This window comes from Thermobia domestica, chromosome 4 (assembly GCF_964235325.1).
Source record: "Thermobia domestica chromosome 4, izTheDome1.hap1.1, whole genome shotgun sequence".
NCBI lineage: Eukaryota > Metazoa > Arthropoda > Insecta > Zygentoma > Lepismatidae > Thermobia > Thermobia domestica.
This window is the reverse complement of record NC_137457.1, coordinates 214,378,414-214,404,876: the sequence shown is the minus strand read 5'-3', so window position 1 is coordinate 214,404,876 and position 26,463 is coordinate 214,378,414. Positions and strand designations below refer to the sequence as shown.

Below are 26,463 nucleotides of genomic sequence, written 5' to 3'. Positions count from 1 at the left end.
TATATGTTGGTATGAGTGTATTAGAACTATCAAAACTATTAATGTATGATTTTCATTATAACACTATGAAACCAAAATATGGAAACAATATAGATTTATGTTAAATGGATACCGATAGCTTTATATATGAGATTGAGAGTGAAGACTTTTATAAAGATATAGCAGAAATAGTTGACTAGTTTGACACGAGTGAATACAAGGAAAATAATATATATAGACTACCACTAATAAACAAAAAAGTAATAGGTAAGATGAAAGATGACAATAAAGGTAAGATAATGACAGAGTTTATTGGATTGAGATCAAAGATGTATGCTTATAGAGTAGAAAATAAAGAAGAGAAAAAAGCTAAAGGAGTAACTAAAGCTGTAATATCAAAGGAGTTGCAGTTTAATGATTATAAAGAAAGCTTATTTAAAAAAAATGTTAAAACGTATAAAGACATAAACCTCATTAGAAGTTATAAGCACGATATATATAGTATAACCGTTCATAAGCTAGCATTAGATTCTTCAGATGATAAAAGATATATATTAAGAGATGGTGTAAATACATTAGCTTGGGAAGTATAATTATAAGTAATGTAGTCAGTACCGGCGGAAGGGCAGGGCTAGCCGGGCGACCGCCCGGGGCGCCAAATTTTAGGGGAGTTTGGGGGGCGCCAAAATTCTTGCTAAATTTATATTATTGTAAACAGTGAACTAAAAATTAACTTTTTCATAAATTGTGTAGCAACATTGGTTACTACCTCATGCCATAGGCCTCACTCTTTATAACAACCCCGGTTTCTTCTTGAATCTCCTATAAAGGAAATCCCTTCATCCCTTCACCTTATTTGTCTATAAAAAATCTCCGCTGACAAAGATAAAAGCTATTGTTGAGAGTTGGGAGTTTTGAGCAACAATAACACGCTCTGACACTTACAACCGCTGCAGTGCCGACAATTGCACTCCTTGCGACAAAGCTATGTCGGCCGCTCTAACAATACACACAAGCAATATTGAGTAGGGATGCGCACGAGACAAGATTTATGCCTGTCTCGACTCGAAAATGTGCTGTAAAAGTAATGTCTCGACTCGAAAAATATATATTTTTCTATTGGAAGAACCGTGTCTCGACTCGAATTTTGTCAGGAAAATCCTGTCTCGACTCGTGTCGTGTGCATCCCTAATATTGAGTTATCGACAACCAAAAAGAAATTAGTCCTGTTTGTACTGTCAAATGTTTCGTGAAAGAAAATTATAAATCAGAAGTCATGTACATGTAGTGCAGGCTTCATGGTGTGCGTGTTCTTCTTTTGTCTCCAGAATTTCGACTCTTAGTAGAAGAATCGTTGCGTTAATGTGTTCTTTATCAACATGTCGGAAAAAAAGAAGCCTTCTGGAAATGTATACAGAAAAAGAAGAGCACAATTAGTGGCTGAAAATGAGAAACAGGCAGCAGCATTAAAGAAATTCTTTCGTACTCCTGAAACAGACAATATTGGAAATGAAAACGTAGAACCAGAGAATGAGGAAACCAGCAAGAAATCAACAAATATTCCAGAAGATAACAACACAGTACAGGTAAGTAGGTCTACATTACGTAATGTATTTTCGTTTTATTGCGTTTAATAGAGAAGAGGTGTTTACACACGTAGCGTCTTAGCAGGCTGAGGTGGTTAGAGTGGCGGCCTCTCAGATAGGCGGCGAACTTCAGGCTCAAAGAAAGTTCTTTCCCCATTGATATAAGTAGCAATAATTATATTCTATACCAGCACTGATGCTTGATACATGTACCAAAGCGATAAGACTTTTACTCGTTAGATGTGTATTAACCAACTTTAGCTGTATTTCAAGCATTCATCTATTAATTAAGTAGAGGGCCTCCATAGTCTAGAGGTTAAAGCGTTGGACTCATGTCTACGTGCTCCTGGGCTCAATCCCCGGACTTTCCGCTTTTCAACGGCAGGAAAACTGAGGAGTCACATAAATAAAGATATGACGGTCACTTGGCCTGCAAAGCTCCTAATACGCCTGTTGGCGGGTAGTGAAACGACCTGTTGACCCGCGTTCTGTTACCCAGGTGGATGAATTTTTACCACTCGCTATCAGATGGCGTTGGAGCAGGCCCAGAATCTATTGGTCTGCCGTGCCAGTGATTATTATTATTACTATTATTATTATTATTATTACTATTATTATTATTATTACTAGTAGTAGTAGTAGTATCGTCTACTAACTAGAATTCCGAAGAGTTGAAATGTATGATTGTTACCGTTAACTGATCCCCGTGCAGTTTCGCTATCACAAATTTTGCAATAGACCCATTATTTCGTAAACATATCGTAAATAAGTAACATATACCAGTGTAAGACTATATAGATTAGGTCTCTATCCAATACGATTAACGTGACTTAAAAACAGTGTTCGGGCTTCGGCAGCTAATTTGAATGCGTTCGCATCTATTTTATGAATGCGCTGATTCTTGATGACTTTCACAACACAAAGTTGTTAATGAATACGGAAAGAATTTAATTTTTATGTACAGTTAACAAAAGAAAAAATGAGGCCATTCTTACCTAGATTCTGTAAGAATCACCCCATTTTTTGTTTTCCTAACTGTACATTTTCACAATGAACACGGAATATGTAGATTCAATATTTATAAGCAGTTATGTTATCATTTATGCATTTTCTTCACCTTTAGAAAACAAATTAAATATGTTTTGTTCTTTTAAGAAAAGAAACTTTATTTGTATTAGTTCCTTTCCACAGGTGGATCGATCGATTACGAGCATTTCGCAGGAGAAAGAAGAACAATTGAAATCTAGAACAATTGATATACGAAACGAAGATGGATCAGCATTTCCACAGGAAATTATAATAGACGTAAGTTAAACATTTTGCTATTTGAATAAACATACAATTGCATGTTGGTTGAATATCACGCAATTACGGCATTGTGTAAAATATAAGAGGAAATGCAGTGAAACATAATTACTTTTATTACTAGAGTACATTGCAATTCGACAGGCATAAATTATAAATTCGACAGACCGACAATCGTTTCTAAATATCTTGTGCCAATATGTTCATGACGGTCTAGCTTATATATATATATAGTTAGCTAGTGGGATTAAATTAACTATGTTTCACTTACTTTCCATGAAGCATATACAATATTATTGATTTTCTTTGGTTTAATTTGACGGATGTTGTAGATCAATGGGTCATTTCGACCTGAACTCGGGATATAAATCGAATTATTATTTTTGTTACAAATAAGCAAGCAGTAGAACTGATTAGATACTTTTCACTAACTGACATTTTTTAAAAAATCTTTTAACAGACTATAGTTTGGCCACATACATTTTACTGTAATTATTTTTTTTAATCTGTTGGAAAAATGAAAGTACTGAGGTTCAAACTGTATATGCTTTTGTACTGCAATATAAGAAAGCTCATAATTTGCCTGCTATTAGTAATTAATTTATGATGATGATTGGTGTTCTTCCCGGAGGCATGTGTTTGATTCCAAAGGTCTCTCAGCAAGGTGAAACCATGGTGGCTTTGCATTGGTTTCCATGGGATGATGATGACGTTCTAAGGGCGGGATCCGAACCACTTGTGTCCTCACCGAGAATCGAACCCGAGCTCCCTTAGCTATAAGGCGATGAGCTTAACCAGTCGTTCTGCGGAGACACCAATTAAATTATAACATGCCAAATATATAAACAATCAATCAAAAACATCTTTAGGGTCACACTTACTCAATTTTTGGAATTCATTTCTTGTGTCTAGGTGCATAATATCACTGTATTCCGTTCAAGTTGCTTTGACGGAAGACATATGGGATAACATTTTTTTAAAAAATAATAATATGTAATATTTATTGCCTTAGTGCTTGAATGACTAGCAGACTCACATTTGATGCAAGAGTTAGCGGATTCTATCCCCCAAGGCTTTTTATATTGAGCATCGCAAGGAAATCGGAAAGCTTTTCAAATAATATAAAGTACCAAACTCTAATCCAGAAAGCCCCAAAACATTACGATGCAAGTCAACTAACTTATCACATACCAACCCACCACATTTAAAGAGAAAGAAATAAAGGACACAGTCAGTGGTGTAACGGAGCTTAGAAAACAGAGTTTAGTTATAATTAGTGTATAATAATGTGCATATTTTAAAGAAAATACAGATAGTAAGAAATACAAACTTGCTACGTATAATATTCAAAGAAATGTTGTTTTTAAAGTTGCATATTTCTTAGGTTAAGTCAGCCACGAACATGTTTGTTTCCCGGTTGATCTGGTCGTTCATTACTGATTCAACTTCGTAAGAGGCATTTGTGGAGCCAATCAGGGTCAAGGCATTTAACCACATTACAGCACTTCAATGCTGAAACCGAGAATCCTGGGTAGGGCTTCAGAAATCCGGGGCAGATACAAAAGAACATGACGTGGACGTCTTATATTCGCACGAAACCTGTATTTATTTATTTACTTCAATTATTATTATACTTTTCCTCTCCCCCTCTTTATTTATTTATATCTCACATCTATCGGAGGCTTATTGGTCATGCGCCATTCTAAGTTTTGTGTTTATCCCCGGATGATCTAGCTGCTTGAATATCCCCCACCCCCACCCCACCCATCTTAGGTGCAAGCCTACCATCTTTAAAAGTTATGAACACAATTTTAAAAATTCCATTCAAGTTTTAGTCACTTATTCTTTGTTAGAAGACAATGTTTAAAATAAATTTAACATTATTTTCTACTGATTTTTTTTTTTTTTTGCAGGTATTGGAATCACAATCAATCGATCTTGATGATCCAGGAAATTGGCGAGAACATATTACGAACAGAATGCATCAGATACTTGTTAGACGAGGTCCAGTTTAAGTCTCCAAACGAGAGTTCCCAGTAAACAGCGAGGGTCGGCGATTTACTACAAGTAACTACAAAAGACGTCTGCACAACGGAGAAGAAGTTGCTCGTAGTTGGCTTATTTATTCAGTGACTAAGGATGCAATATTTTGTTTCTCTTGCCGTCTTTTCGGTGATACTACAATGTCACTCTCTTCTCGTGAAGGTTTTTCGGATTGGAAGCATATGTCCGGACTGTTATCAGACCATGATAGATCTTTGACTCACACGAAGGCTTTCCAATCGTGGTTTGAACTTGCAAACCGATTACAGTCAGGTGAAACAGTTGACGCTGAAAACCAAGCAATTTTTCACAATGGAACTGAGCGTTGGAAAGAGGTCCTCAAACGACTGCTGTGTATAATTCAGTTCCTTGCTTCCCAGAACTTGGCATTTCGTGGTCAAAATGACACTATTTACTCAAGAAACAACGGCAATTTTCTCAAACTAGTTGAGTGTATTGCACAGTTTGATGTTGGCTGAGCATTTGCGACGAATAACATGTAAAGAGACACATGTACATTACCTGAGCAAGAACATTCAAAATGAAATAATTGAACTCCTTGGGTCAAAAAGAAAGGATAAAATTTTGACTGATCTAATGAAAGCGACATATTATTCCGTAATATTAGATTGTACACCAGACGTAAGTCATACAGAGCAAATGACACTAATTGTTCGTTTCGTGAAGGTAGAACTGGGTAAGGAACCATCCATTGAAGAACATTTTTTGGGATTTTTGTGCATAAATGATTCTTCAGGAGAAGGACTAACTACCACTATTTTGGAAGAATTCGAAAAACTGAAAATTCCTCTCTCAAACATGCGTGGCCAAGGGTATGATAACGGTGCCAATATGAAAGGAAAGCACTCAGGCGTTCAAAAAAGAATATTAGATCTAAATAGTCGAGCATTTTTGTCCCTTATAGTTCCCATTCATTGAATTTGGTTGTGAATGATTCTGCAATATGCTGTAGTGAGGCTGTAGATTTTTTTGTTTTATTGCAAGAAGTATACAATTATTTTTCTAGTTCCACATATCGTTGGTCTGTTCTGCAAAAACATATATCCAATTTCACTTTGAAACCTCTTAGTGATACTAGATGGGAGAGTTGTATTGATGCTGTCAAATCGTTTCGCTACCAGTTAGGATAAATTTACGATGCTCTTTTCGAAGCATCAAAGGACTCAAAGATAGACGTTATGGGCAAAAATCAGGCTTGTTCCCTGGCTAGGAAGCTCCTGGATTTTAAGTTCGTTTGTGTTGTGGTGTTTTGGTATGAAGTTCTTTCTTGTGTTAATGTGGTAAGCCATATTTTCCAACAAGAATCAATGGACATTCAGCAAGCAGTTAATCTGCTTAAGAAAACCAAGTGTCGCCTTGAGAACATGCAAAGCGATGAAGGTTTCCAGAATATTTTGGTTGATACCAAAGTAATTGCTGAAGAGCTAGACATTCAACCACAATTTGAGAATGAACCAAAGCTCCGACCTAGAAAAGTCAAACGACAATTTTTGTATGAATCTGAAGGCGAACCGATTAATGATCCATACAGTGCATTTAAATGTAACATCTATTTTTGCACATTAGACACAATTGTCTGTTCCCTGAATGAAAGATTTCAACAACTGAAGCAGTACAGCGAAATATTTGGGTTTTTGTATGACATCCATCCAATAACGGACAAAGAGTATTTACTAAAGTGTTGCAAGGACTTACAACTATCTTTAACAGACAAAGATCACTGTGCTATTGACGGATTTCAATTATATCAAGAGCTCTTACTTTTACCTTCATTTCTCGGTTCTGAAAGTGGGAGCAAACCGTTGCAAGTACTTACATATATTTGCAAGAACTCCCTTATTGGGTTATTTCCAAATGCAACTATTGCTCTAAGAATCTTACTAACTATTCCTGTAAGTGCGGCTTCAGCAGAAAGAAGTTTCTCCAAGTTGAAACTTATAAAGAACTACCTACGATCAACGATGATGCAAGAGCGTCTTGTAGGCCTTTCTATGATGTCTATTGAATGTGATGTTCTGTGTGAGCTTGACACTGATACTTTAATTAAAGACTTTGCAGAGAAAAAGGCACGAAAAGTTAACTTTACTTAGGATTGTAAACAAGTCAAAGGACAATTTACATTAAAACTGTATAAAGATATAAAATTATATTACTGGCTTTATTATTTGTATTACGAAATCTTTGTACAATGCTGTTACAAAAAATATTTGTATGTTCTTTTGTTCATATATGTGTTCTCTCTCGCAGTTAAGGTTGTTTATGTATATATGTGTAAATAAATGCTGTATCGCATCATCAATCTTAATTTTATATAAATCGTTGTTTCTTGAATCGTGCTGTAAATTTCTAATCAGTGACGCAGAATATTTTGCATGCTCATGTTGAAATAATTGTTTCGTATATCGTTAACCAAAACTTACTCTGTGTATTTAACTGACAAAAGTTAAAATCTTACTCAGTTTGATGATTGATTCTTATAGTTATAGTTATAGAGTTCAAGGAGTTATCCTTTAAAATCTGCTATCTGTAAGGTAGCATAGCAAATTTAAACTCAGTAATACCAATGGGTTGTAGGGGGCGCCATATGGATTCTTTGCCCGGGTGATATTTTCCCCTTCCGCCGGCCCTGAATGTAGTGTAGTATAGTGTAGTGTAGTTTTAGATGTAAGTTTTTTATGATTTTAAATGTCATAAAAGCCTATGCGAGCTCACTTTGGGTTATCCCTCTGTGTTAAAGTACAATAGCCAGTGGTGGCTTCATAATTTTTTTGACAGTTAGGGAGTTGAAGGGGGAAAAGTGTCTGCAGAACATACATTGATACCCTACTAATAAGATGATTTTTTTAAATTCAAATCATTCGGTTTGAGCATTGTAGAAACTATCAAATACAAATGTTCAGTCAATTACTATCAATGGAGAAAGATTATATTTCAAGTATATGTTTAGCATCACTATAGTAATAATGTGTTCGTCACTCTTCTCTACGAACCCATTGTTATTCTGTAGAATAAAATAAAAATACTCAATGACAATTTTTAAAATAGTTTAAATTGTAACTGTAAAATCGTAAAATAAAAATTTAGAATTTTAAAGTTCAAAAATTAAACGTAGAATACACGGATTGTAAAATTATATTAGTTCTACATTTTTAATGCTGCATTATTTATTTTGAAACTAACAAAATGAGATCGAGACTTGGCACTTGAGCCTGAGACAAGCATCGTTGCATTGGAACGATGTCAAGAAAAGGATATTTTACTTGAAAAGATATCATTATCAATACGGCTGTTTTTTAAAATCAGCATGTGACCGATATGGTAATTAATCTTGTGTTATCTCCATTTCATCCTAATTCGCATTTTCCGTACAATATGTTTCAGTTTCATTCCTTACCATGTACAGGGTCTCCTTTTGAAAGCAGCCCAGGTTTCTCTGAAATTATTTCAATTGTTCATTAATGTTAATAAATAATATGTATATTCATAAACATTAACCTAATACTATATGACTAATACTAGCTCGATACAATTAGATATTTGCAGTTGGTAAGTATATGTTTAGTCCCCGAGACACACTATTGTATTTAAAGGGGCCCGAGTTATATTTAATTTGGCACATAAAGTGGATCGTCAAGGACTGCAGAACTCTATAATATACATTGTAGGTAGAACGTCAGACATAGGTCATAATCGTGCGACGTTAAACTTAAAAAAACATTTTATTTTGCAGAAGTTCATTGAACTTGCAAAAGTTTTGTTTTTTCATGAGGAAGATGCTGGTGTGCGAGGAGTTGTGAAGAAACTAAAATGTGAAGCAAGGAAAATAGTCATACAAATTCAAAGTTACCCATTAAATAGGCCTAACATAGCGGAGTGTGTCAGTTCTACATTGCTAACGTTCTTATCTCTGCTAGTATCAAGGGAAAAATTATGATGAAATTACTAAGTTTGTCATAGTTTATTCAGAACCATATCGTCAACTGTTGCTATCAAACAAAACTTGACTTATCAGTTTATTTGCGTCATCAATTTGACTCTAAAGAGTTAGTGTCTACATTGCATTATTATGGGTATACTGTATTGTATAATAAAGTTCTTAGTTTTAGCAAGTTTTCGGGTTAGTTTGCTGCCGAAAGTGACATAAATGAAGACAGGATTGAACTTGAATAACGGTACTATAAGTGTATGGTGGAATAACTTTGATTTAAATGAACATACACCAAATGTATAACAATAAATATTCACGGTATGGTAGTAGAGACCATACAACATTGGATCACATTAAATGGTAGCATTCATCTAGAAATAACAAAATTCCAAAGTTTAGCTTTTTCACAGTAAACTCTAAAGATAAGTGATTTTTCACGGTTACATTACTGCATTTCCAGTTAGTAGAAGATCCTCTATTTCAGCATTAACTCTTTGAGATGGAAAACAATTTAAAGAAATATTATAAAAGGGCAATCCGTGTGAGTTCGGTTATAAAATGATACTTCCATTGATTAATACACAACATTAAGAATTTGTCAGGAATTTAGCGGTCTGGATATATGAGTGAAATAGGAAAGTGCGAAGAGAAGAAGAAGAAATCTAAGCGGTACTTTATTTGGTGCTTTTCTTCTCGTCCTGACATTCTAGAGATTATGCTATGTATCAGAAAATGTAGTCAGATATTTCATATTTCTGCGGATATGCAATTGTGCAAAGTAATTGTTCAAATAAAATAGTATAATCTGATCGTTGCAAGCATCTCTTTGCAATGCCAGGAGTGATACATACTTTGAAGTCATTTATAGAAAATATTGGTAGCTTTATTCAAAAGACAGATTTGGACAACTTGCTGAATGCTTCAGTGGAGTTACTAACATGTTATGAGAAACATTATCAAAAATAATATGTAACATGTCTTCTACTACAAATGGAAAGTGCCTGGCTGGCTGACATGGGAACTCTTTTATAAAACAGAGAACATGTTTCTTGATTGTTCAGACACCTGGATGATCTGCCATTTGACAAGTATAACAAGCAATTCTAGATAAGATAGGCTACGGTAAAGGGCAGTCTTGTCGGAGTTACGCTGTAGACGGATCAAGTAAGACGATGGGTAATTTGATAACCTATCTGCGACATTGTGTTTATCTAAATGGATATGATGTTCAATATTCCATCTTAAAATGTGGAGTGAGAAACGCATAAAGCTGTCAGCGCTCGAAGGCAAAATTTGGATAAGTATGTTCGAAAGAAGATGAAGCTAGCTTTGCCTCAGTATATAACTCCTCTGATGGTTCAAGTAAAATGCGTTGTGATCAAGCAAGTGGATAAAAAGCTGTTAAAAGTTGAAAGAAAACGGTAAAAAAAAAGTAGTAAACGAAGAAGAGAGTGTAGAGGAGAGGAGTCGCTAAAAATTAATTTTCTTTTAACGAGGGCGATTACTAAACAACACCTACTAATTGAAATCATGATTATTTTCCAATAAAGTAAAATTCAATAAACTTTCTTCCTATTGTTCGTCCCTCAATGCATACTCATCTCATGGTTAATTATCCCACATCGGGCTTCCGAAGAAACTTATCGAAACAACTTATTGACCGCGCCAATAGCGACTGCTCTCAGTCATGACTCCGTTTTCTTTCATTCAGAAATAGAAAAAGAAAAAGAAGAAAGTAGAAGGGTAAAAGAAGGAGGTAGGAAAAGGGAGGAAAAAGAAAGAAAACAAATAGAGTAATTTAATACGAAATAGATTACTGGATAATTCCGGGAATATAGGGAGAAGTCGAGAAAGTTGTTGAAAGATGAATCATTTTAAATGTTATTAACGATTAATCAATTTTAGAATGCTTCGAAATAAACACATGCTCCTCCATACCACCCCGACCTAGCTCCAGGCACCACGTTTGTGGGGTTGCCCAGACCTAGACCAGGAAAGGAGAAAATCGAAATTATTCTTCGTAGAGTTATTCCAAACAATGATTGATAACCATCCAGTATCTCTAGGATCGACCACACATATGAGTTAGCCAAGAAAAAAATATATCAAAGTTGTAAACTCAATACAAATTTATGTATCGTATCAATAAGGGTTTCAACTTCCTGGAAGAAAGATGTCGTATCTAGGCTCATCCTTCTATTTTCGTTTCACTCCTAGAGCCGATTTAAACCGTTAGTAGCGGTTCTTCATGACCTAGGTTATTTACCTTAACAAATATATTAAAACATGACACAAATATTATAGATGTTAATATAACAAATGATATCACTAAAATTACTTAAATTAAATCTATCATGCATTCACACGCTCACTCACTCATTACAGTGTATATATGTTTAAAGGAAACCAACTAACTACAAAGGTACAAATAGTTTATTACATTCATAGTGAAAAGAAAAAAAATTAATTATAAAAAAAATATTAAAAGCACAAGTTCTTGGTTATATATCAATAGAATACATAGGGTTATACTTTAGTAAGTCTTTATACATTTGATCATATTGACAAATGGAAAGGGAAACAAAAAATAATTACATGTATTATATCTTAGGCATGCTAAAGCGAAATTATGATTTGCGACATACGCAAAGAAGACACTTATTTTACTTTAAAAAATGGACAAAAAGAAGGAAAAGAATAAACTTTTAGGTGTAATAGAACTCACGAGTCTCTACTTCACATTGAGCAATAAAATATTAATAATTCCGAGCATTCAAATCACAGATCGCGCACTACTCGTAGCGTCCAAAATATTTCGCTCCATTTAACTTAGTTTGTGTTTATACATATATATATATATATATATATATATATATATATATATATATATATATATATATATATATATAACTATTGGTTTATAAAAACCATTCATCAACTATATTTAATTTGTGACTATTAGCAGTTTACGTCTGCATTCGCATACTGCGACGTTTATACCCATTTAGGGATTTTGAAAATCACTTTCCGCCAGAGGATGCTTCTCCTCTTAGTCAGTCCATTTACAAATTTATTAATCAGATAATTTTGAGTTACTTGTTCATCACTGGGACACGTCATGAGACCTTTCATTTATCCAGGATCACTTTTGTGTATATATATATATATATATATATAGTTCGGATTTGAGATGATCTTTCACAGGTGTAAGGAGTATAATGATTTAAATTAAGGAAAAACACTGGTCAAGTCATAGGATACATATGCAGGTGAGAGGGATTAAAGGTACACTTTCCACAATGGTTTTAGGTTGGTAGCTCAGGAATAATATTCATTATGATGTGGGTTACATTTAGACCTGTCATTACTTCTTAATACATGCCATTAAATAATGATTACATAGGTTATGATTTACATCTATCCAGAAGAAAGGAAAATTATTTGAGTGCACGGCGGTATTCTTGACAAAAATCTATATTATTATATTCGTCGGAAACTTACTTGTAAACTATAGCAACCAATACACGTTTGGTGGGACAGACACGAGCGCTCTTACATATATCTATATAATACATTTAATATCATACTTTACTTTAACATCATATTCACATACTAAGCACATGTACATTTCGACGTATTCATTTCTCTCTCTCTCTATATATATATATATATATTTATATTTAATAAATGCGCACACATTTAAAGTAATAACCCCAACAATAATTTCAGAAAAGGTTTCAAACATTGTACAAGAAAAACAAATGACTTCCGACATTACATATGAAAAAAGAATTGATTTTTTTTATCTGATGCCGCGCGTCTATAACTGTCAACTTTCATATAGTCAATTCGTGCATGAATCGTAAAAAAAAACTTTGTGAGGCAGGCACGTAACACAGAACATTCCTAAAGATATAAATAGATAAACCAAAATACAATTTCTGGGCCCAGGTTAACTACAAGATAAACGAAAACCAAAACAGAAAGGAAAGTGACCAATGGATTTAAAAAAAACTTAGAGGGACGACGGTGAAAGAACGTAATTGAAGTGTCGTCAAATATGAAGTCGTTATTCATTTTGGCAATAGGTCAAAATGTGATGGAGGACCCAATTATTATCTACTCTATTCATGAATTGTGTCTTGCAACGTCTCAGCTGGTAATTTCAGATCAGAGTTGTACGTTAAATAAATTATAAGCTACAAGTTCAAAATCTGGGGGGGAGGTTGAAATTTAAAAAAAAATCTAGAGAAGAAGTAGAAAAAGTATAGGTAAAAAGAGAGGAGACAAAACACTACAACTACGAAAGATAAGTGGTCGAATTTACGTATACATCATACTATAACCAAATATTCTCTTTTATGCCAAAAAAGGTTGGTTTACTTAAATACGTAAACTCAAAAGTTATCTCCAAACACACAACTAGTCTGTGCCCGCAAGGGAATTTTCAGAAAGACGAAAGCTTTTAGGAAATTCCCCTCCTCGCTGTATCCGGTTGAGTCCTTGAAGATCCCGGAATCCCCCGGAAGGTTAGAGAAGGCGCTAATTTAGAATTTCAAAAGGAAAAAAATCATCCGACCTCTCGGAAGGTAAAAGAATCCAGAATAGTAATGAAATTAGAGTAATAGCTAAGATATCCCTAATGAGAATTTGCCAAAATAAAAAAAATTAAATAAACTGGATTTTGGATCGGTGATTTCCATTGCCAAACTCCACCGATAGCTCCCCTTCGCAGAATGCGCTAAATTCTAAGGCATCGATTAATTTCCATAACTATCTAGTTTGAAAACTAAGAAAAGAAAACGAAAATATTCAAGGAGGGAGGGGTCGATGCCCGGGTACGGAAAAATAACCTTCAATAACTAATTGTTTTGATTCTGCAACCCTGTCAGAGCTGTCGCCTCCATGAATATTGTAAGCTAGCCCGAGTAGGTAACGTGAAGAAAAAAAATCTCACGGAGCAGGATATTCTATTTTAAAACCGACCCAAAAAAAATAAAAAATATAATTCACTACAGCCCCGTTGTGTAACAACTATTGTCTTTCCATAATTGATTATTAAATATATCCAGTCAGCGATTATATGATGCTACAAATATTATTAAACGAGATTATTATGAACGAATACGACTGCAATAACAAATTAAGCTATTAAGCACTAACATAGTCCGGCAATATCTCACCCACATGTTCGCAGGATGCTCTGGTGTAGGGGCCAGAACCCGAGATGTTGCTAGCTATACATAATCCTTAAATATATATATTTATATATATTCTTTTACCGAAACGTGACTAATCATAAACTGGGCTTATATATATATCTATATATATCTATGTATATGGGTGTCCTCTCATTCATTTCGTTTCACAATATATTCATACTATCATTTTATTCATTTATTACGACGTCGTATTTCATAAACACCCTATTTCTTTAACTACACCCAGACTATATGCACACTTCGTCATATACTTCTAAATCTATAAATCATTGCCAACGTTTCATGTTCCGGCCACCACACAAAACATCCCTCGAACTCAAGACTCCCTTACCACGCAAACAATACTATGTTATACTTCGTAGCTTCATGTAAAAAAAAGAGAGAGAAATATGTATGTTCACAGAAAGTAGAGTTCTCCACGATATTATTTAATTTTATAAAATTCTGACAACAATGAAATTATTCTGCAGCCACAGAAGGAAAGAAAAAAATGAACATTTAATATAATTTCAAAGCGAAAAACTAGCATCATATCGCCTGACTTCTGTTAAGAATTTACGTATTGTTTATTTACTTAAATATTTCGATTTCTAGACTAAGTAGAATGTTGTAATTTTCAGACAATATTAATTTTGGATCACTTAACCTAACTGTATATGCATTTGGGCTGGGAATTATATTTACTAGGTTTTATTTCGAAAAGAAAGGTCAATTCCATGGAAACTAAATCACTAAGAGCATCGACATAAGAATGACGGTTAGTACTGAATTTTGACACTAGGGGGCTAGCGACGATATGATCAACCCTTGAAGCACTGAATGTGACCTTGTACACGGAAAGTTTGTTACTATGACACTCTCATTTTCGGATATTACTATAGATCGATATGTTGCGTTTAGTTATTGATCGAATACGAATGATACACTGTAAATACTTCATTATTTCACACACTCTTCCATCACTTAACTACGATTGCTGCTACTGATACTATATTACGAACACATACATGCCACATCCATAACTACAAACTACATTAATACATGTTATAATACATATTAATCATCACTACTTACTCACATAAACAACATTCAGATTTCACCATTTTCTTTAAAATCGGCTCTATCGGTTTATGAAAGGGCAGGGAAAGAAAGGAACAGGGCCAATTGGCCCTTGTACTCACTAAATCACATTCTTAATTCAACCTGTTTAATTAATACCCAAACTATTTAATGGAAAATATATAGGCCCCTTTCCTGAAGGGAAAAGAACCTTATGACAACTATACGTTCAACCCATCCCTGCTGGAAGCCGTACCCCCAAGTTGGGAGTAGACAGGGGCCCTCTTGAAACTTTACACGTGCATTATGATCACTATCCTAACTACAACGAAATTAAATACCGCCATGTTACTACTAAATAAGTACAAAAAGAAATCACTAATGATATCGGCAAAACATGGCGTCACTGAATTACACTTCCTATTTTCAGCTCTTCAGTCCGGTTTTTTACTGTGAAATTTAGCAAATTATGGCTCCATAGCTTCCTGGACGGTATTTATTCAATTATCAAACAAAATTTACCTTGTTAATGCAGCTTTTCTAGCTCATTTCTACTTTTCTGAGCTGGGAAGATCTGGATCTGGTGTCTTCAGCAAAATTCTAAGCAGGGAATGGGAAATAATCGCGCTCTAACATCATAGCGTGGGCGAATCCTCCAATCAAAACAAAGCATTTTTGGCGGTGGGGCTTTGAAACGAATAAAAATTTGGTAAAATCTGGATTAAACTAGATTTCAGAAGGACCTAGGTATCTAAAAGAGAGGTGAAGGGTGGTCCAGAAAATTCTGCTGAATTTTAGATTGGTTATTTATCTGAAAAATTCCGTCCAATGGTGGACCTATATTTTCAGATCGCACTGACACCGTAAGAATTGTAATAATCCATTTACATATCCATATACAAGACTTATAACTAATTTAATATATAAATAAAGATATAGATTCCCAAAACTATAATTCCTAATGAATTTTTACAGTTTTCCATGTTAATTTGAGATAGAATAACAAACAAAATTACGAATAATATGAACAGCCAGAAATGTTTTGTTAAACGTCAAGTACAGTCGGTGCAAAAAATTTCGGGCACCCTCCTATTAAAAACATCATCACATTAGACTGTAATGGCACATTACAAAGTTGTCAATGTGCACGATACACTAACATTCTTTGTGGTAAAACTGCTTCAGTTTTTAAACTGAAAGTCACGTACGAACTCTATGACACTAGCTGTAAATAAGCTGTCATGTTTTCACCATGCTATGAGTAGGGAAACTTGTGAAGTTTTGCAGAAAACAATTGTATGATATGGGCAAGGTGTATTGATTATCATTCAATAAAAGGACTGATATTTGTACACTGTTCTTCAACATGAACTTTCTCCATTATTTATGTCATATTCGATCAAGACCGTAATATCCGAAAAGAAAACAAAGCTTAATGGAAAACCAGCTGGCGATGATAGCTTCAAGAGACGTCAATTTAGACAGCCCCCCCACCTTGTCAAAATTGGACGAAAATGGTGTCAATTGTTTGTGCATCGTTTGTGCAGAAATGTGCAACACAAATTTTCGTTTGTGCAACAATGAACAATGAGCTAGAACAAAAACAAAGTGGGGGGCTGTCTAAACGGTAGCCCCCCCACCTTGTCAAAATTGGTCGAAAATGGTGTCAATCGTTTGTGCATCGTTTGTGCAGAAATGTGCAACACAAATTTTCGTTTGTGCAACAATTAACAATGAGCTACAGCGAAAACAAAGTGGGGGGCTGTCTAAACGGTAGCCCCCCCACCTTGTCAGAATTAGTCGAAAATGGTGTCAATCGTTTGTGCATCGTTTGTGCAGAAATGTGCAACACAAATTTTCGTTTGTGCAACAATGAACAATGAGCTACAGCGAAAACAAAGTGGGGGGCTGTCTAAACGGTAGCCCCCCACCTTGTCAGAATTAGTCGAAAATGGTGTCAATCGTTTGTGGATCGTTTGTGCAGAAATGTGCAACACAAATTTTCGTTTGTGCAACAATGAACAATGAGCTAGAGAGAAAACAAAATGGGGGTTGTCTAAACAGTAGCCCCCCCACTTTGTCAAAATTGGTCGAAAATGGTGTCAAACGTTTGTCCATCGTTTGTGTAGAAATGTGCAACACAAATTTTCGTTTGTGCAACAATGAACAATGAGCTACAGCGAAAACAAAGTGGGGGGCTGTCTAAACGGTAGCCCCCCCACCTTGTCAGAATTAGTCGAAAATGGTGTCAATCGTTTGTGCATCGTTTGTGCAGAAATGTGCAACACAAATTTTCGTTTGTGCAACAATGAACAATGAGCTAGAGAGAAAACAAAATGGGGGTTGTCTAAACAGTAGCCCCCCCCCACTTTGTCAAAATTGGTCGAAAATGGTGTCAAACGTTTGTGCATCGTTTGTGTAGAAATGTGCAACACAAATTTTCGTTTGTGCAACAATGAACAATGAGCTAGAGCGAAAAAAAGGAAGGGGTTCCCTAAACGGTAGCCCCCCTGTCAAAATTAGTCGAAAATGGTGTCAATCGTTTGTGCATCGTTTGTACAGAAATGTGCAACACAAAATTTCGTTTGTGCAACAATGAACAATGAGCTAGAGCAAAAACGAAGTGGGGGCTGTCTAAACGGTAGCCCCCACCTTGTCAAAATTGGTCGAAAATGGTGTCAATCCTTTGTGCATCGTTTGTGCAGAAATGTGCAACACAAATTTTCGTTTGTGCAACAATGAACAATGAGCTAGAGCGAAAACAAAGTGGGGGCTGTCTAAACGGTAGCCCCCAACCTCCTCAAAATCTGTCGAAAATGGTGTCAATTGTCTGTGCATCGTTTGTGCAGAAATGTGCAACACAAATTTTCGTTTGTGCAACAATGAACAATCAGCTAAAGAGAAAACAAAGTGGGGGGTTGTCTAAACGGTAGCCCCCACCTTGTCAAAATTAGTCGAAAAGGAGTCAATGGTTTGTGCATCGTTTGTGCAGACATGTGCAACACAAATTTTCGTTTGTGCAACAATGAACAATGAGCTAGAGCGAAAACAAAGTGGTGGCTGTCTAAACGGTTGCCCCACCACCTTGTCAAAATTAATCGAAAATGGTGTCAATTGTTTGTGCATCGTTTGTGCAGAAATGTGCAACACAAAATTTCGTTTGTGCAACAATGAACAATGAGCTAGAACGAAAACAAAGTGAAAGCTGTCTAAACGGTAGACCCCCCACCTTGTCAAAATTGGTCGAAAATTGTGTCAATCGTTTGTGCAAAAATGTGCAACACAAATTTTCGTTTGTACAACAATTAACAATGAGCTAGAGCGAAAACAAAGTGCGGAGACTGTCTAAACGGTAGCCCCCCCACCTTGTCAGAATTAGTCGAAAATGGTGTCAATCGTTTGTGCATCGTTTGTACAGAAATGTGCAACACAAATTTTCGTTTGTGCAACAATGAACAATGAGCTAGAGAGAAAACAAAGTAGGGGCTGTCTAAACAGTAGCCCCCCACTTTGTCAAAATTGGTCGAAAATGGTGTCAAACGTTTGTGCATCGTTTGTGTAGAAATGTGCAACACAAATTTTCGTTTGTGCAACAATAAACAATGGGCTAGAGCGAAAACAAAGTGGTGGCTGTCTAAACGGTAGCCCCCACCTTGTCAAAATTAGTCTAAAATAGTGTTAATCGTTTGTGCAAAAATGTGCAACACAAATTTTCGTTTGTGCAACAATGAACAATGAGCAAGAGCAAAAACAAAGTGGGGGGCTGTCTAAACGGTAGCCCCCCACCTTGTCAAAATTGGTCGAAAATGGTGTCAATCGTTTGTGCATCGTTTGTGCAGAAATGTGCAACACAAATTTTCGTTTGTGCAACAGTGAACAATGAGCTAGAGCAAAAACAAAGTGGGGGCTGTCTAAACGGTAGCCCCGAACCTCCTCAAAATCTGTCGAAAATGGTGTCAATGGTTTGTGCATCGTTTGTGCAGAAATGTGCAACACAAATTTTCGTTTGTGCAACAATGAACAATCAGCTAAAGGGAAAACAAAGTGGGGGGCTGTCTAGACGGTAGCCCCCCACCTTGCAAAATTAGTCGAAAAAGGTGTCAATGGTTTGTGCATCGTTTGTGCAGAAATATGCAACACAAATTTTCGTTTGTGCAACAATGAACAATGAGCTAGAGCGAAAACAAAGTGGTGGCTGTCTAAACGGTTGCCCCACCACCTTGTCAAAATTAATCGGAAATGGTGTCAACCGTTGGTGCATCGTTTGTGCAGAAATGTGCAACACAAAATTTCGTTTGTGCAACAATGAACAATGAGCTAGAACGAAAACAAAGTGACGGCTGTCTAAACAGTAGCCCCCCACCTTGTCAAAATTGGTCGAAAATGGTGTCAAACGTTTGTGCATCGTTTGTGCAGAAATGTGCAACACAAATTTTCGTTTGTGCAACAATGAACAATGAGCTAGAGCGAAAAAATGTGACGGGCTCTCTAAACGGTATACCCCTTGTCAAAATTGGTCGAAAATGGTGTCAATCGTTTGTGCAGAAATGTGCAACACAAATTTTCGTTTGTGCAACAATGAACAATAAGCTAGAGCGAAAACAAAGAGGGGGTTTTCTAAACGGTAGCCCCCACCTTGTCAAAATTGGTCGAAAATGGTGTCAATCGTTTGTGCATCGTTTGTGCAGAAATGTGCAACTCAAATTTTCGTTTGTTCAACAATGAACAATGAGCTAGAGCGAAAACAAAGTGGGAGCTGTCTAAACGGTAGCCCCCCCACCTTGTCAAAATTGGTCGAAAAATGTGGCAATCGTTTGTGAATTGTTTGTGCAGAAATGTGCAACATAAATTTTCGTTTGTGCAACAATGAACAATGAGCTAGAGCGAAAACAAAGTGGGGGTTGTCAAAACGGTAGCCCCCCACTTTGTCAAAATTGGACGAAAATGGTGTCAATTGATTGTACATCGTTTGTGCACAAATGTGCAACACAAATTTTCGTTTGTGCAACAGTGAACAATGAGCTAGAGCAAAAACAAAGTGGGGGCTGTCTAAACGGTAGCCCCCAACCTCCTCAAAATCTGTCGAAAATGGTGTCAATTGTCTGTGCATCGTTTGTGCAGAAATGTGCAACACAAATTTTCGTTTGTGCAACAATGAACAATCAGCTAAAGAGAAAACAAAGTGGGGGGCTGTCTAAACGGTAGCCCCCCCAATTTGTCAAAATTGGACGAAAATGGTGTCAATCGTTTCTGAAGAAATGTTTGACACAAAATTTCGTTTGTACAACACTAAACAATGAACTAGAACGAAAAGTAAGTATGGGCGGTCTAAACGGTATTTCCCCACCTTGTCAAAATATGTCGAAAGTGGTGTCAATCGCTTGTGCATTATTCGTGCAGAAATGTGCAACACAAATTTTCGTTTGCGCAACAATGAACAATGAGGTAGAGTGAAAACAAAGTGGGGGCTGTCTAAACGGTAGCCCCCCCACCTTGTAAAAAATGGTCGAAAATGGTGTCAATCGTTTGTGCATCGTTTGTGCAGAAATGTGCAACACAAATTTTCGTTTAGGCAACAATCAACAATGAGCTAGAGTGAAAATAAAGTGAGGGGCAGTCTAAACGGTACCCCCCACCTTGTCAAAATTGGTCGAAAATGATGTCAATCGTTTCGGCATGGTTTTGCAGAAATGTGCAACGCAAATTTTAGTTTGTGCAACAATAAACAATGAGCTAGAGCGAAAACAAAGTGGGGGCTGTCTAAACGGTAGCCCCCACCTTGTCAAAATTAGTCTAAAATAGTGTTAATCGTTTGTGCATTGTTTGTGCAGAAATGTGCAACACAAATTTTCGTTTGTGCAGCAACGAACAATGAGCTAGAGCGAAAACAAAGTGGGGCTGTCTAAACGGTAGCCTTCCACCTTGTCAAAATTGGTCGAAAATGGTGTCAATCGTTTGTGCATCGTTTGTGCAGAAATGTGCAACACAAATTTTCGTTTGTGCAACAATGAACAATGAGCTAGAGCGAAAACGAAGTGGGGGGCTGTCTAAACGGTAGCCCCCCAACCTTGTCAAAATTAAACGAAAATGGTTTCAATCGTTTGTGCATCGTTTGTGCAGAAATGTGCAACACAAATTTTCGTTTGTGCAACAATGAACAATGAGCTAGAGCGAAAACAAATTGGGGGGCTGTCTAAGCGGTAGCCCCCCCACCTTGTCAGATTTAGTCGAAAATGGTGTCAATCGTTTCGGCATGGTTTGTGCAGAAATGTGCAACGCAAATTTTAGTTTGTGCAACAATAAACAATGAGCTAGAGCGAAAACAAAGTGGGGGCTGTCTAAACGGTAGCCCCCCCACCTTGTCAGATTTAGTCGAAAATGGTGTCAATCGTTTGTGCATCGTTTGTGCAGAAATGTGCAACACAAATTTTCGTTTGTGCAACAATGAACAATGAGCTAGAGCGAAAACAAACAAAAATAAACTTGTTGCTGTCTTATCTGGTTTTTCAATTTGCCTTAACCAGTTATGATGGTTTCAGTTTTTTGAGCATTGTTGCGTTAATAATTATTGTCAAATTGTACAATAATAAGAATAATTCTTGATTATAATTTTTTCTTTCATTGTTTAGTTGATTATTTATTTTAATTGAGCTTTGTTTGGAAATTAATTTTATTTTACGATCTTCTAATATTCTGAAATAATTTCTTGACTTCCAATCAACATTGGTAAAATGTGATACAACTGAAGTCTAGAATTGAACTTAGTAAAATAGAAATTGGAATTAAGAATAAATAATATTTATCGTAGTGTGTGATTGTGGGTTAAAATCTAACCCTGTCGTTCGTCAACTATCAAGAATATGTTATCGTATCAGAAAGTGTTTTAGTAATCTAAAAAAAATGTTGTTCCAAGAAAATTAACTTATTCAAAGAAAATTATTTGCACAGAGGAAATTTCTCTCTTTACACTATCGCAATATCTTCTTTACAAACGATTAACACGATTTTCGACGAATCTTGAGAAGGTGGGGGTCTGCCGTTTAGAAGGCCCCTCACTGGGTTTTTGCTATAGCTGATTGTTCATTGTTGCAGAAACGAAAATTTGTGTTGCACCTTTCTGCACAAACGATGCACAAGCGACTGGCACCATTTTCGACCAATTTTCAGAAGGTGGGGGCTACGGTTTAGATAGGCATCACTTTGTTTTCGCCTTAGCTATTTGTTCATTGTTGAACAAACGAAAATTTGTATTGCACATTTCTGCACAAACGATGCACAAACTTTTGACAACATTTTTGACCAATGTAGTGAAAGTGGGGACGCTACCCTTTAAACCGCCATCCACTTTGTTTTGGTTCTAGCTCATTGTTCGTTTGTAGCACAAACAATACTTTGTGCTGTACATATTTGGACAGACTATGCACAAACGTTTAACACCATTTACGACCAATTTTCCAAGGTGGTGAGCTACCGTTAAGACAGCCTCCGCTTCGCTTTCGTTCTAGCTCATTGTTCGCTGTTACGCAAACGCAAATTTGTCTTGCACAATTTTGTACAAACGATTCACAACCTTTTTCGACCAATTTCGAGAAGGTGGAGGTGCTACCGTTTAGACATCCCCCGCTTTATTTTCGCTGTAGATCAATGTTCGTTGTTGCACAAACAAAAATTTGTGCTTCACATTTCTGAACAAACGATGCACAAACGATTGACACCATTTTCGACCAATTTTGACAAGGTGGGGCTAACGTTTAGAGAGCCCCACTTTGTTTTCGCTCTAGCTCATTGTTCATTGTTGCACAAACGAAAATTTGTGTTGCACATTTGCGCACAAACGATTGACATCATTTTCGACCATTTTTGACAAGGTGGGGGGCTACCGTTTAGAGAGCCCCCTTACTTTGTTTTCACTCTACCTCATTGTTCATTGTTGCACAAACGAAACTTTGTGTTGCGCATTTCTGCACAAACAATGCACAAACGATTAACACTATTTTCGACTAATTTTGACAAGGTGGGGGGTACCGTTTAGACAGCCCCCACTTTATTTTCGCTCTAGCTCATTGTTCATTGTTGCAGAAACGAAAATTTGTGTTGCACATTTCTGCTAAACCATGCGGAAACGATTGACACCCTTTTCGACCAATTTTGACAAAGTGGGGGGCTACCGTTTAGACAGCCCCTCACTTTGTTTTCACTCTAAGTCATTTTTCATTGTAACACAAACGAAAATTTGTGTTGCATATTTCTGCACGAATAACGCACAAGCGATTGACACCACTTTCGACATATTTTGACAAGGTGGGGGGATACCGTTTAAACCGCCCCTAATTACTTCTCGCTCTAGCTCATTGTTTAGTGTTGTACAAACGAAATTTTGTGTTAAACATTTCTTCACAAACGATTGACACCATTTTCGTCCAATTTTGACAAAGTGTGGGCTACTGTTTAGACAGCTCCCACTTTGTTTTCGCTCTAGCTCATTGTTCATTGTTGCACAAACCTAAATTTGTGTTGCACATTTCTGCACAAATGATTTACAAACGATTGTCACCATTTTCGACCAATTTTGACAAGGTGGGGGCTACCGTTTATACAGCCCCTCACTTTGTCTTTGCTCTAGCTCATTGTTCATTGTTGCACAAACGAAAATTTGTGTTGCACATTTGTGCACAAACGATGCACAAACGATTGACACCATTTTCGACCAATTTTGACAAGGTGGAAGGCTACCGTTTAGACAGCCCCACTTTGTTTTCGCTCTAGCTCATTGTTCATTGCTGCACAAACGAAAATTTGTGTTGCATATTTCTGCACAAACGATGCACAAACGATTAACACTATTTTAGACTAATTTTGACAAGGTGGGGGCTACGGTTTAGACAGCCCCCACTTTGTTTTCGCTCTAGCTCATTGTTTATTGTTGCACAAACTAAAATTTGCGTTGCACATTTCTGCAAAACCATGCCGAAACGATTGACACCATTTTCGACCAATTTTGACAAGGTGGGGGGTACCGTTTAGACTGCCCCTCACTTTATTTTCACTCTAGCTCATTGTTCATTGTTGCACAAACGAAAATTTGTGTTGCACATTTCTGCACAAACGATGCACAAACGATTGACACCATTTTCGACTAAATCTGACAAGGTGGTGGGCTACCGTTTAGACAGCCCCCACTTTGTTTTCGCTCTAGCTCATTGTTCATTGTTGCACAAACGAAAATTTGTGATGCACATTTCTGCACAAACGATTAACACTATTTTACACTAATTTTGACAAGGTGGGGGCTACCGTTTAGACAGCCCCCACTTTGTTTTCGCTCTAGCTCATTGTTTATTGTTGCACAAACTAAAATTTGCATTGCACATTTCTGCACAAACCATGCACAAACCATTGACACCATTTTCGACTAATTTTGACAAGTTGAAGGGGCTACCGTTTAGACAGCCCCCCAATTTGTTTTCGCTCTAGGTCATTGTTCATTGTTGCACAAACGAAAATTTGTGTTGCACATTTCTGCACAAACGATGCACAAACGATTGACACCATTTTCGACTAAATCTGACAAGGTGGGGGGCTACCGTTTAGACAGCCCCCCCACTTTGTTTTCGCTCTAGCTCATTGTTCATTGTTGCACAAACGAAAATTTGTGTTGTACATTTCTGCACAAACGATGCACAAACGATTGACACCATTTTCGACTAAATCTGACAAGGTGGGGGGGCTACCGTTTAGACAGCCCCCACTTTGTTTTCGCTCTAGCTCATTGTTTATTGTTGCACAAACTAAAGTTTGCGTTGCACATTTCTGCACAAACCATGCCGAAAAGATTGACACCATTTTCGACTAAATCTGACAAGGTGGGGGGCTACCGTTTAGACAGCCCCCCAATTTGTTTTCGCTCTAGCTCATTGTTCATTGTTGCACAAACGAAAATTTGTGTTGCACATTTCTGCACAAACGATGCACAAACGATTGAAACCATTTTCGTTTAATTTTGACAAGGTGGGGGGGCTACCGTTTAGACAGCCCCCCACTTTGTTTTCGCTTTAGCTCATTGTTCATTGTTGCACAAACGAAAATTTGTGTTGCACATTTCTGCACAAACGATGCACAAACGATTGACACCATTTTCGACCAATTTTGACAAGGTGGAAGGCTACCGTTTAGACAGCCCCACTTTGTTTTCGCTCTAGCTCATTGTTCGTTGCTGCACAAACGAAAATTTGTGTTGCACATTTCTGCACAAACAATGCACAAACGATTAACACTATTTTAGACTAATTTTGACAAGGTGGGGGCTACCGTTTAGACAGCCCCCACTTTGTTTTCGCTCTAGCTCATTGTTTATTGTTGCACAAACTAAAATTTGCGTTGCACATTTCTTAAAAACCATGCCGAAACGATTGACACCATTTTCGACCAATTTTGACAAGGTGGGGGGTACCGTTTAGACTGCCCCTCACTTTATTTTCACTCTAGCTCATTGTTGATTGTTGCCTAAACGAAAATTTGTGTTGCACATTTCTGCACAAACGATGCACAAACGATTGACACCATTTTCGACCATTTTTTACAAGGTGGGGGGGCTACTGTTTAGACAGCCCCCACTTTGTTTTCACTCTACCTCATTGTTCATTGTTGCGCAAACGAAAATTTGTGCTGCACATTTCTGCACAAATGATTTACAAACGATTGCCACCATTTTCGACCAATTTTGACAAGGTGGGGGCTACCGTTTAGACAGCCCCCCACTTTGTTTTCGCTTTAGCTCATTGTTCATTGTTGCACAAACGAAAATTTGTGCTGCACATTTTTGCACAAATGACTTACAAACGATTGTCACCATTTTCGACCAATTTTGACAAGGTGGGGGCTACCGTTTATACAGCCCCTCACTTTGTCTTTGCTCTAGCTCATTGTTCATTGTTGCACAAACGAAAATTTGTGTTGCACATTTGTGCACAAACGATGCACAAACGATTGACACCATTTTAGACCAATTTTGACAAGGTGGAAGGCTACCGTTTAGACAGCCTTACTTTGTTTTCGCTCTAGCTCATTGTTCGTTGCTGCACAAACGAAAATTTGTGTTGCACATTTCTGCGCAAACGATGCACAAACGATTAACACTATTTTAGACTAATTTTGACAAGGTGGGGGCTACCGTTTAGACAGCCCCCACATTGTTTTCGCTCTAGCTCATTGTTTATTGTTGCACAAACTAAAATTTGCGTTGCATATTTCTCCACAAACCATGCACAAACGATTGACACCATTTTCGACCCATTTTGACAAGGTGGTGGGCTAACGTTTA

General features: G+C 36.8%; 2 protein-coding genes across 2 annotated transcripts; both read left to right on the top strand.

Moving 5' to 3' along the window:
- The first annotated feature begins 5,053 nt into the window (after positions 1-5,053).
- LOC145683025 (zinc finger MYM-type protein 1-like) lies at positions 5,054-5,392 on the top strand. The gene has a single exon (XM_081754382.1). It carries the CDS (start codon positions 5,054-5,056, stop codon positions 5,390-5,392), a length of 339 nt encoding a protein of 112 aa, XP_081610508.1.
- Positions 5,393-6,112: 720 nt separating this feature from the next.
- Positions 6,113-7,024, top strand: LOC145683024 (zinc finger MYM-type protein 1-like). The gene has a single exon (XM_081754381.1). It carries the CDS (start codon positions 6,113-6,115, stop codon positions 7,022-7,024), a length of 912 nt encoding a protein of 303 aa, XP_081610507.1.
- Positions 7,025-26,463: the final 19,439 nt, after the last annotated feature.